The sequence below is a fragment of the Trichechus manatus genome, unplaced genomic scaffold, assembly GCF_000243295.1.
Source record: "Trichechus manatus latirostris isolate Lorelei unplaced genomic scaffold, TriManLat1.0 scaffold00135, whole genome shotgun sequence".
Lineage (NCBI taxonomy): Eukaryota > Metazoa > Chordata > Mammalia > Sirenia > Trichechidae > Trichechus > Trichechus manatus.
This window is the reverse complement of record NW_004444071.1, coordinates 4,711,666-4,724,906: the sequence shown is the minus strand read 5'-3', so window position 1 is coordinate 4,724,906 and position 13,241 is coordinate 4,711,666. Positions and strand designations below refer to the sequence as shown.

Genomic DNA, 13,241 nt, shown 5'->3' with positions numbered 1-13,241 from the left:
TTTAAGAAGAGTAGAGAAAAATAAAGCCATAGCTGTTAAGAAATATTTGATGTTTCTTCACTTATTCCCTGTACTGTAGGTCTGTCTTAGTCAGGATTCGGGTTCTCTAGGGAAACAGAACAAGTGACATGTATGTATATATACATATATATATATATAATAGAGAGAGAGAGAGAGACTGTGTATATATATATCGTTGTTGTTAGGTACTATCAAGTTGGTTCTGACTCACAGCAACCCTGTGTACAACAGAACGAAACACTGCCCAGTCCTGTGCCATCCTCACAATCGTTGCTATGTTTGAGCCCATTATTGCAGCCACTGTGTCAGTCCAGCTCCTTGAGGGTCTCCCTCTTTTTTGCTGACCCTCTACTTTACCAAGCATGATGTCCTTCTCCAGGGACTGCTCCCTCCTGATAACATGCCCGAAGTATGTAAGACGAAGTCTTGCCATCCTCCCTTCTAAGCAGCATTCTGGCTGTACTTCTTCCAAGACAGATTTTTTTGTTCTTCTGGCAGTCCATGGTGTATTCAATATTCTTCGCCAATGCTACAATTCAAAGGCGTCAGTTCTTCTTTGGCCTTGCTTGTTCACTGTCCACCTTTCACATGCATATGAGGCAATTGAAAACACCATGGCTTCCATCAGGCGCACCTTAGTCCTCAAAGTGACATTTTTGCTTTTTAACATTTTAAAGAGGTCTTTTGCAGCAGATTTGCCCAATGCAATACGTCATTTGATTTCTTGACTGCTGCTTCCTTGGGCGTTGATTGTGGATCCAAGTAAAATGAAATCTTCGACAACTTCAATCTTTTCTCCGTTTACATTGATATTGCTTATTGGTCTAGTTGTGAGAATTTTTGTTTTCTTTATGTTGAGATGTAATTCATACTGAAGGCTATAGTCTTTGATCTTCATCAGTAAGTGCTTCAAATCCTTTTCACTTTCAGCAAGCAAGGTTGTGTCATTTACATATTGCAGGTTGTTAATGAGTCTTCCTCCATTTGGATTATTTGTTCAACATACAGACTGAATAAGTATGATGAAAGATACAACTCTGATGCACACCTTTCCTGATTTTAAACCAAGCAGTATCCCCTTGTTCCTTCCAAATGACTGCCTCTTGGTCTGTACACAGGTTCCTCATGAGCACAATTAAGTGCCCGGGAATTCCCATTCTTTGCAGTGTTCTGCTGCTATTCATAAGGTTTTCACTGGCCAATTTTTTCAGAAGTAGACTGCCAGGTCCTTCTTCCTAGTCTGTCTTAGTCTGGAAGCATCACTGAAACCTGTCCACCATAGGTGACCTTGCTGGTATTTGAAATACTGGTGGCATAGCTTCCAGCATCATAGCACCACACAAGCCACCACAGTACGACAAACTGACAGACAATATGTACGTATATATATGGTCTGATACAGTATTAGAAGATGAGCCCCCTAGGTGGGAAAGATGATGAAGATAGCACAGGACTAGGCAACAAATTTGTTCTGGTTTACGTAAGGTTGCCATGAGTTGGAGCCAACTCAGTGGCAACTAACACAACATGTCTCCTTCTCTCTCTCTCTGTTTCAAGGGATTGGTTCACACGATTTCAGGGAGTTGGCAAGTCCCAAATCCATTGGTCAGGCAACAGGCTGGAGACTCCTGCAAGCTCATGTCCCAAAATCGATATTTCAGGCAACAATTAGAGTGAAGAGAGTACAAGTGTTCTGGTAAAAATTATTTATAGTCTGGACACAGAACATGCCCTAGGGAAGCTCCCTTTTTGCTCTTAAGACCTTCAAATGATTGATTGATGCCCACCTACATTATGGAAGGTAGTCTGCTTTACATTAGGCCAACTGATTTAATCACATGTAATTATAACAGCAACTAGACTAGTGTTTTACTAAACACTGACACCATAGCTCAGCCAAGTTGATACATAAATTAATCATTACGAGGTCTCTGGGGGAAACAGAGTGTGGTAGGAGGGTTCTGAATTTATCGGTGGTATCCCAGTGTGCATGTTTTCTTATCTAGTAAGCTGGGTGAGTGTCCAATAAGATTCTAAATGGCAAATGGAATCTTTTAAAACTAGCGATTTTTCTAGAAATTGGTATGCTGCATCTTCTTCGGCCAAACCAGTGAGTATTTCTTGAATGTCAGGCCATGTTTAGCATTGTTCTCATTGCTGTGAAGGACAAAGAAAGAGGAACTGATTTCTGCCTTCTGGGAGGTTTTAACCACATAAGAAATATGAGGCTAAAAGTAATAAAACATGAAATAGAATGTAAAGCGTGGGAGTATATGGTAAATTGAGACACATTTTGTGACATCTCCAGAGATTATTTTATATAAGCTGCTTCCACAAGCCAGAGAATCTCCATTCTGCTGCCAGGTGGCCACATAATGACATTACAATGGAACTTAATCTGTTGGGGGGTGGGGGGCTAGTACTGAGACCACGGGTGGTCCAGCTAAATTCCGATGGTATAGTCATGGGCGGGGCGGGGGAGGGAAGTAGGCCATTCTCAAATTTGGGAAAAAAAAATTTTTTGTACTTTAGGTGAGGTTTACAGAACAAACTAGCTTCTCATTAAACAGTTAGTATGCATATTGTTTTATGACATAGGTTGACAACCCCACGACTTGTCAACACTCTCCCTTCTTGACCTTGGGTTCCCTATTACTAGCTTTCCTGTCCCCTCCTGCCTTTTAGTCGTTGCCCCTGGGCTGCTGTGCCCCATTAGTCTCGTTTTGTTTTATGGGCCTGTCTAATCTTTGGCTGAAGGGTGAACCTCGGGAGTGACTTCATTACTGAGCTAAAAGGGTATCTGGGGGCCATACTCTCAGGGTTTCCCCAATCTTTCAGGCCAGTAAGTCTGGCCTTTTTTGTGAGTCAGAATCTTGTTCTATATTTTTCTCCAGCTCTGTCCGGGACCCTCTATTGTGATCCCTGTCACAGCAGTCAGTGGTGGTAGCCAGGCACCATCTAGTTGTACTGGACTCAGACTGGTGGAGGCCGTGGTGGCTGTAGTCCGTTAGTGCTTTGGACTAATCTTTCCCTTGTGTCTTTAGTTTTCTTCATTCTCCAAGAAGGGCACGCTCTTTAGAGAACATGATAATAAATCAGGCCAAATTCAATCCACAGTCATATAAGACAGGATTCTTCTTAAATTCACATTTCCAAATTATTAGTGCCCTTATTCTGTTTACTGACTCTTTCAAGGAGGTTTCTGGTAATTGAATCTTCCCCATATTTGACCACAGTGGGGTTAGAGGTGTTCTGCTGGTAACCTGACCCAGAAAAGAATTCTGACTCTCTTGTGTCCCTCTTTCTTTCAGTGTACCACTTCCTGTGGAGGTGGCCTTCAGAAGAGGACTGTCCATTGTGTCTCCTCAGAGGACAATAAAACTGAAGACCAAGGCCGGTGTCTGTGTGATCACGAACCCAAACCTCCAGAATTCCGAAAATGTAACCAGCAAACCTGCAGGAAGGCTGCCAGTGAGTGAAAGGGTTTGCTCCGGGTGGGAAGAGAGCTTTTCACAAATAAGTCGTTTCACAGGACTCAACTTGTGGATAGTTTTACATTACCTTTACTGAGCAGAGAATATTAATGCTGAAGAGGCCAGCCAGCTCCTGTGGGAGCCAGCCATCTGATATGCCTTTTAACCATTTGACTCTAATTCCTTAAGGGATTATATCACCGGGTTTCCCGTGTCAAAGCACATGCATACTGACATCACATGGATGAGAATCACTTCTATTTCTTCAAAGATTTCGCTGAGAGATTCTCTAGCCTTTCTTAGAAACCCAGTCAAGTGTGGAATTGTCCTCTCTATCAGTTGAAGTTCATTTGCTTTCATTCTGCCCTCAGTGAATACCAAAAAGAGCAAAATTCAGAATCCATTCCAGTTCATTCCCAGTGCAATGAGAAATATTAACCAGCTTCTAGAATCGTAAGAACACTTTGAACATGTAAGTTGTGTCCTTCACATTTTAGCACAAGTTCTTTCTTTTTTTTATTTGATTTTTGAAGTATAACCTATTGTCAGATTGCTTTAGGCATAAAATTACCACACGTAAAAATTTAAGGAGCCCTGGTGGCACAAACGGTTAAGTGCTTGGCTGCCAACCAAAAGGCTGTCGGTTCGAACCTACCCAGTGGCTCAACTGCTGCTCTAGACTGTGGTTTCACAAATGCAGAGTTGTGCTGAGAGTGATAATAGCAGTTGCACCACCAGAGGCGTTGTAATCAGTCCTTACAGCGAGGCTGTAAGGCTGGTGGTTGTTTCTTCCATTTTTTAGAGCCCTGGTGGCACAGTGGGTAAGTGCTAGGCTGCTAACCAAGAGGGTGAAGTTTGACTCCACCAGCCGCTCCTCGGAAACCCTATGGGGAACCCTATGGGGCAGTTCTACTGTGTCCTATAGGGTTGCTATGAGTCGGAATTGACTCGATGGCAGTGGGTTTTTTGTTTGTTTGTTTTTAAACTGTGATGGAGAGAGCCACACAGTTCTAAGTGGTAACACTGTAACTCAGTTCCAGGTCACTTTGGACCCAAAACCCACCCTCTTTCCATTGAGCCCTGCTGTCCCTTCAATAGGACTCCCTGGGTGGTGCAAATTATTAACATAATTGGCTGCTAACCAGAAGGTTAGAGATTTACATCCCCCCAGATGCACCTCGGAAGAAAGGCCTGGAGAGCTGTCTCTGAAAAATCAACCATTGAAAACCTACAGAGCACAGTTCTTCTGTGATGCACATGGCATGACCGTGAGCCGAAGTCAACTCGATGGCCGCTGATTTTCAACTGGTTCCTTAAGCAATTTATCATCTAAGCCAGGGGTTGGCAAACTGTGGCCAGTGGGCCCAATCCGGTCCAGCCACTATTTTGTACAGCCCATAAATACAGCCATGGTCATTTGTTTATGTACCGTCTATGGCTGCTTTCACGCTTCAGTGGAAGAGTATGTGGCCTATTGGCCCACAAAACCTAAAATATTTACTAGTTTACTCTTTACAAAAATGTTTACTAAACCATGCCAAGGTAGAGAAAGAAAATTTTCTAGAAGGGTAAACAACCAGACTTTTTTCCACGCTTGCTATCATATATACACACCCATGTGACCATAGGAGCTTTGGTGGTGCAGTAGTTAAAGCACTGGGCTGCTAACCAAAAGGTCGGCAGTTCAAACCCACCAGCCACTCCATGGGAGAAAGATGTGGCAGCCTGCTTCCGTAAAGATTTACAGCCTTAGAAACCCTATGGGGCAGTTCTACTCTGTCCTATACGGTCGCTATGTGTGGGAATCGACTCCAGCAGTGGGTTTCGTTTCAGTGGGTTTTATGTGGCCTTGGAGACATTTATCCAGCTAGCATTCGGGGTTTAAGCTGTTCGAATGATTCTGTAATCAGTTTGTGAACTTTCCAGATCCTTTGCTTTCCTTTCTTCTCCCCTTTCATTGCTCTTTGAACCATTCTGGTGCTTTTTGTGGCATCTCTACCAGCACGTACTGGGCAGAAAGAGCAGCACAGACTCAGTCTTAGTTTTGCCAAATACTAGAAACAAGCTAAGGAATTTCCTGGGGGCATTCGACCCAGGTGCTAGAGCTCACAGATGGGAGCTGGGATTTATTATCCAAACATCTGTTAATTTACTTCCTACAACCTAACCCAACTCCAGAAAGGTGCCAGACGGGCTGGTAAATTAGTGAGGACAGCCCAGGGTTAGTCACGTATGGGGCAAGGAAGGAAAACTTACATATTATTTTATGTATACATAAAACCTGGCCCCATTGGAGATGGTAGATATTTAAAAATTCAGGAATTCTACTACTGGAAGAGTCAAACTACCTTCGAGGAAATGCCTTGCCAGACTTAGTTCTCCTGTGATCCAGGTGGGCAGGTGGGGACAGTCACCCCAAATGACAAAAATACAAGTTAGGCTTCTGGTCTTTGCTGCTCACACACCTGCTTCATTCATTCCACAAACATTTATGAGGCATCTACCATGTGCAGGCACTGCTCTGTGTGCCTGAGTGAGAGCAGTCCCTGCACCAATAGAACTTGTATTCTAAAGGGGAGGTTGACAATGAACAAGCTAAAGAAAACAAAAACACAGTTATATAATAATATCAGATAGTAGAAATTGCAGGGGAACTCTGGAGTGTCAGTTATGCCTAAGAGTTGTCCTGTCCTAAGGCCGGTGAGCTGGGCTTTCACAGTCCCACAGTCCTCAGCCATTAGAGAGCCTCAGTGAGAGGTGAACTATCATTGGCCTACTTGGAACACCAAAAGTAGCCACCTAGGGCTCATTTTCAAAGATGGTTATTAATTTTTACTCTTCCAGACTCTTGTTACTCAAAGTGTGGTCCCCAGACCAGCTGTATCAGCATCACCTGGGAGCTTGTTAGAACCAGAATCTTGGGCCTCATCCCAGACCTACTGAATCAAAACCTGCATTTAGGCAAGGTCCTGGTGATTCAGATGTATGTGACAAGTTGAGAAGCACCCTTGTTCTAAACCACATTTCAAATCCTTTTCCTTTCATTTCATCTCAGCACCTTCTATGAGATGATGCTTAAAAAATGTTGAAGCTATGTAATCCTTTCTGTGTTGTGTTGCTCCTCATATTGCTGAAGCAGCAGCCTAGTCTTGGTTGACCATGCCTAACCTTATGGGATTTTATTTTTTTTTAATTCTATGTAGAGTATCTTTAACTGTCCTATTGCTAGACAGTGCAATCTTCAAGAATCAAAACTGGGTTAAATGCATCCTTGGTATTTTTCATTTTTAAATCTCACACTGAAGACATGGTGACTAATAGTTGGCTGGCAACTGATGTAAATGACCATGAATTCCACTCACTGGCAATTACCAGGGTAAAAAAAAAAAACCCAGTTAATTACTAGCTTCTCATGAAGGTAGAGCCATTCTAACTCATATAGAAGCAATATGAAAGAACAGCTTCAAGAAATTCCTTGATTTAAGGAGCCTATTACCCACCCTGACCCTGTCCCCTCTAAAATGCTTTAAAAATAAATCATTCAATGTCCAGCTTCTTCTCAGCCAGCATCACAATAAAAATACCCCCTAAGTCCATCTTGTAAGACTATGAAATTCATATAAGATTTGATTTCCTCTAGGTTATCTTAGTTCTTTTAGGTACCATCTGAATTTTTAATAACTTAAAATCTAATTTGGAACTACCATTTCCATAGTTGTTGTTGTTACATGCCATCAAGTTGATTTTGACTCATGGCGACCCCATGTGACAGAGTAGAACTGCCCCGTAGTGTTTTCTAGGCTGTAATCTTTATGGGAGCAGATGGCCAGGTTTTTCCCACAGAGCCTCTAGGTGGGTTTGAACCTCCAACCTCTTGGTTAGCAGCTAAGCGTTTAACTGTTGGATCATCAGCACTCCTTATTTCCATAGTAGGGGCTGCAAAACCCTTTTCCAAGTAGTTGGGTTTGCGCTCGACTACTAACCTAAAGGTTGATTGTTCAAACCCACCCAGTGGCACTGCAGATGAAAGGCCTGGCAATCTTGCTTCCATAGAGTTACAGCCAAGAGAACCCTATGGAGCAGTTCTACTCTGTAACGCATGGCAACTCGATGACAACTGGTTTGGTTTGGTTTGGGGGTTAAAAGAAAACATCGAGCAAATTTTCCAGAAATATTTACTGAATATCGGCTATGTTTTAGACTTTGCATTCATATTGATTTAAAAAAACAAAAACAAAAACCTTATGCACACCATTCCTGGTGTTGTTTTCTTTATTTATTCGGTGAGAGGTAGAGAAAGAAAGGAAAAAAAATAGGGAAATTAATAGAGATTGTACCTAGACCCATTGTTGATTCAAATGAACGTTGGAGTCAGTAAATTCTCAGCTGAAGAATATTTTTCCAGATTTCATCTATTCACTTATTCAACAAACATAATTGATCATAAGATATGTCCCAGGCATGTGCTAACACGAAGTAAGGAGACAGAAATGAATAAGACACAGCCCCTGCCTCAGAGGACTTGGAAAGGCCTCAAAGTCTTATGGAAACTTTAATTGTCAACAATATTGACCTTGTTTTTCAGGTTTGTTTTGTGGGCAAAACATTATCCCTTCAATCTAGACACAGCCCGCAGCAAGGAGCAGGCTTATAACTGTCCCTTTAAATTTCCAAGAATGGTTTCTATTGAGCAGGCAGAGGCAAATTGGGCTCTCCTCTCCAAGTTGCTCCTAATTATGAGCATTGTATGTACTTTAGGGCCGGAATCCACTTGGCTGATGAACACAAGAAGCCTTCATTGTTATAAAATAATGAAGAGAGCTGTTGGAATTGAGCCCTGCCATGATGCTTGGCTCATAGCCATTGTCTAAAGGAGCTGCTAAACACAGGCCTGGAACATAGGCTCCCAATATAGGCTACCACCGTGCTCCATCCTTCCTTCCGTGACCCTACTCTCAAACGCTGAGGACCCCAGCACCCAGCATGTATCCCGAGCTCTGAGGACCATTGAAAATCAGGGTTAGGGATCTCATGGTTCCCAGGATTGGGCAAGGACCCCAGGCTGGGTTGAGCCTCTTTCAGTCATTTAGTTGTTAACCTAACCTGGCAAGTGGGGGCCTCTATATTGAACGAGTTAAAATGTTCTGGGTAAGGAGGACCTGTCCGTGTGATCCTGTCATCCTCCATCACCAGTGCATGAGTTTCCTTCTCTTGGTGGCAGAGCGTGAGAAGCATTGAGACAGGATTTAAATTCCATACCAGCTATGTGATGTTGGGCCAGCTACTAAGCATCTCTGGAACCCTCAGTTTTGTTTTAGTCTTGAAGGAGTAAAGTAGAAGGACCTAGAAGTAAATTTCTATGAGGATCAAATAAAATAATATATGTCAAGCACATTGCCTACTACATGGTAAGTGCTTATTAAATTGCCATGAGGTATTCCAGTCACCTCATATGCATGGGAAAGCTGGACAACGAATAAGGAAGACCAAAGAAGAATTGAAGCCTTTGAATTATGGTGTTGGCGAAGAATATTGAATATACCACGGACTGCCAGAAGAATGAACAAATCTGTCTTGGAAGAAGTACAGCCAGAATGCTCCTTAGAAGGGGGGATGGTGAGACTTTGTCTCACATACTTTAGACATGTGATCAGGAGGGACCAGTCCCTGGAGAAGGACATCATACTTGGTAGAGGGTCATCAAAAAAGAGGAAGATCTTCAACGAGATGGACTGACACAGTGGCTGCAACAGTGAGCTCAAGCATGGCAACGATTGTGAGGATGGCACAGGACTGGGCATTGTTTTGCTCTGTTGTACAAAGGGTCACTATGAGTCAGAACTGACTCAATGACACCTAACAACAACAATGTCATTGTTATTCTTATTGCCATTTGGGAGGTTAAAGACTTGGGGGTGTCTAAGAAGACTTTTTATGATGGGAGACACCCCCTAGAGAGATCACACTTTAGCCCTTAGCAGAAAAGGCTGGCACACCCTGTAGGAGACAGTTCAGGACAGAGCATGGCACCATGTTGAGCAAGTGTAACCAGGATAATGCAAGTTTGGAGACTGGCACAGAAGAGGACTATGTGGGTCAGCAGGGCTGAAAGAAACTTTGTGGAGGAGAAGGGGCTGCAAGCCTAGCTTTCACACTTCCACCACTCTCTTTTTCCTTTCTTGCCACAGCCCCAGGGCACTTGCTCACATTCTCAGGGCAGATAGAATGTGGGCAAAGAGCTACCCAAAAGGCACCTTCATCCACCAACCACAAGGGCTTAGGGGGAGGCTGATGAAGAAATTGGGGCAGCCCTGGGATACCTGACCTTGCACGCTGAGCCCTGCTCCAAAGCTGGAACTCTGGCAAGGAAGTCTTGACTTGAACAGAAGCCGATATGATTCATGGCCCAGGCTCCATAGCGAGTGTCAACTGCTCTGGTGGGGTCAAGGGAGATGAAGAGCTCAGAGGAATATTCCATGATAGGGATACTTGGTCGAAACATGTACTCTCTCTGGAACTTCAGAGAGTGCAAGAAAGTTTCTTATGAGATTTTAAGAGAGATTGATTTTATAATAGGCTTAAAAAAGAGGTTTGAAGAAGGAAATATTCTTAAAGAAGAGGTCTGAAGAAGGAAACACTGAGCTTTAGATGCTAGGAGGATCACAGTTTACCTATTCCTAAGTGCATTGAAGCTTGCGCACTAAATGGGATTCTGGCAACCAAAAGAGGGCATTTATCTCTTCACAAAAACAAGGCGCAGTCAAGGGAAGGATGAGTTCTGAGGAGACACAAAGTATTTTTTGCCTTAATGACCAGAAGATGAAAAAAAGCACTGGGAGGGTATTGGGGGGCGGGGGTGGAGACACTGTCACAGGTTCTAGGTAAAAAGGAAAGTACTTCGATTTCTACTTTTACCGACCTATTTACAAGGGACAGGGGCCTGTTTTTGAAGATGCTTTTTTTTCAGGACTGTTCGAAAATCTTTTCTCTGTAAAGGAGAAAGAAAGGCAACCAGAGCCATGAGAGGCACTCAAGCAAAGTTTGAAACAATTTCACTTTCCAGAAGAAAAATCTGTTGTCTGGGCCTCACTGAATTTCTTCCAGACCAGGGATGTGTGGGCCAGTACAGTCTCAGCACCATCCATTGATTGTATGGTAGGGACGTCCCTAAGCCATCTAGTCCCCTTCATATATGAGGAAAGCAAGGACCAAAGAAATTAAGGGACTTAGTTAGCCATAGCTAGTTAGAGCGGAACAAGGATTAGAACCCAGGTAACTAACTGTATGGAGTTCCTGAGTGGCACAAACATTCTACATACTCACTGCTAACCAAAAGGTTGGCAGTTCAGAGTGTACCCAGGGGCTCCTCAGAAGAACAGCCTGACAATTTATTTTTTAAAAAAAAGCCACTGAAAATTCCATGGAGCACAGTTCTACTCTGACACACATGGGTTTGCCATGAGTTGGAATCAACTCAATGGCAACTGATTTAGTTTGGTTTTCTTAACTATCAGTATACTTTCTGTGAGAGCTATTGGTGTATGTCTTATGCCTTCATCTATACGGTATGTTTCTGGGGGGCAGTGGTGACACTTTATGCATCTTTTTATCCTTCACCATGCTACCTCTGTCTTCACATGAGTCTTCCCCCTGTGAGGGTTTCTCTGTGTCTATTCTGCTGTTTTTATAAGACACCATCAGAGGTGATTAGGTTTAAAGACCCACCCTGTTCTGGTATGGCCTCATTAGCATAATAAAAGAAACCCCCTATTTCCAAACAGGATCGCATTCACAGGTATAGAGGTCAGGACTTTCACTTAACTTTTTGGAGACACAATTCCATCCATAACAGAGGCTTGAAACAACAATTATGTGTTTTTGCTCAGCATCTGCAGGTGAGCTGGGCTTTGACTGATCTAGCCTGGCTCAGTTGGCCTTGGCTCCGAGCTGTAGACTGGATCTAGGTCTGCTCCATGTATCTTTTGTCCTCTGTGGGCCAGTGGTGGCACAAGGCAGGTTCTTTTCATAGGACGGTAGAAGCACAGTTCAAGGCTCTGTGGGGATCATGTCTGTTAACATCCCATTGTCCAAAGCACGTCATTTGGCTGAGCCCAAAGTCAAGGGATGGAGGAGTATCTTCTACCTGCCAGGCAGCCATGGGAAGTGTGTGGATGTGTAACGCTACTACGTGGGAGTGGAAAATTGTGATTAACAGTTCAGCTTAACCTGAGCACTTTGCACAGTGCCTGATACATAAATGTTCCATAGATATCAACTATTATTATGAATTGTTATGGAGCCGTTCTTGGTAGGCATATAAAGTCTTACATTAATAGAAGTTGTACCCTTTCTCCTACAAAGTATAACTTTTTGCTTTTTCTTGTTTCTTCTCCTCCCACAGATTTACTTTGCACCAAGGACAAGCTGTCAGCCAGTTTCTGCCAGACACTAAAAATCATGAAGAAATGCTCCATGCCCACTGTGAGGGCTCAGTGCTGCCTCTCATGTCCCCAGACTCACATCGTTCATGCCCGAAGGCCAAGAAAGCAGCAGTCACTCAAAAGCCCCAAATCACTCTAAGTCCAGAAGGAAGCCACCCTCCACCATCCACCGCAGCAGCTGCTGACCACAGCACATTCTAGCTCCAGAGGCCGCTTCCTTGAGGTTTCGGTTTATGTATTTCAGGTCTAAGTCTGGGTCATAAGAAACAGATTCCATTGTGTTCCGTTATCCTCAAAATGCCCTCACAGGAGGTATGGGACTATAACACTGCTGTGCTCTAAAGTGAAGGTGAAATATCTGGGAGAATCAGGTGTCTCCGGGGACCAGTTCCTGAGAAAGGTGCTAGACGAAGCAGGGCTGTGAAGAGATGTCCCTATTTTTCCCCTAAAAGATTAAAAACAGAGAGACCAGATTTTCCCCAGTCTACCTCAAGAGTATCAGGAGACAGAGCCACACTTATCTAGGAAACAAATAATCTTCTTAAATTACCTTGTTGAAATCAGCTTTTTTTTTTTTTTTTTTTCCGTTTGCCCAGGGCAGCTGCTGTTTAAAATTATCATGAGGGAGCTTTTAGGAGCATTCCTTTAATTCAACCAGACAGAGGGACTCTTTCTTCACCCTGTATTCAACTAGGGAAGGAAGGGAGAGTCCTGGTTATGCCCTTTAGTCAATCTCTCAATCCCTGTAGGACCCCATATCTGGGCTTTTTAGAGTCCTGGGCCTACATTGGGGTCCTGGTGGCACAGTGGTTAAGTAGCGGGCTGTTAACCAAAAGGTTGACAGTTCAAATCCACAAGCTGCTCCTGGTTGGAATCGACTCAATAGCAATGGGTTTTTTTGGGATTTGGGCCTATTTTGAGATACTAGAATAAGAGGAAATAGTTTAAACTGCAGCCTAAGGGATTTAGGTTAGTTACACAAAATCATTTCTGACTTGAGAATAATTTCTTTAAAAAAGTTAATTTAAAATTTTAAATTAAAAATATTTTAAATTTCCATTTAATTAAAATTTTCAGTTAAAAAAATGAATCAAATTTATTTAAATTAAATAGCATTTTCAAAACTTGAATAATTTTTAAATTTAAATTTAAAATCTTTAAATTTAAAAATTTAAATGAACAGTTACCAGTTTCCTGCTAGTGTAAAAAAGGGAACGTGGGGTCTTATTCTTCCTACTTTCCTGGTAAATGCCTATTTCTTCCCAGAAGAAGGAATGAGTCATCCTGTCTGCGGTCCCTCTCCTGC

The 13,241-nt window shown here is 42.9% G+C and overlaps 1 protein-coding gene across 1 annotated transcript in view; it reads left to right on the top strand.

Annotated features, from left to right (window-relative positions):
- Window positions 1-12,074, top strand: part of ADAMTS12 (ADAM metallopeptidase with thrombospondin type 1 motif 12) — a 392,100-nt gene extending 380,026 nt beyond the window's left edge. Inside the window, exons 20-21 of the mRNA XM_004385253.1 lie at window positions 3,333-3,492; window positions 11,896-12,074. Coding sequence (XP_004385310.1) covers window positions 3,333-3,492; window positions 11,896-12,074 — 339 coding nt within the window. The remainder of the gene's footprint in view (window positions 1-3,332; window positions 3,493-11,895) is intronic.
- Window positions 12,075-13,241: the final 1,167 nt, after the last annotated feature.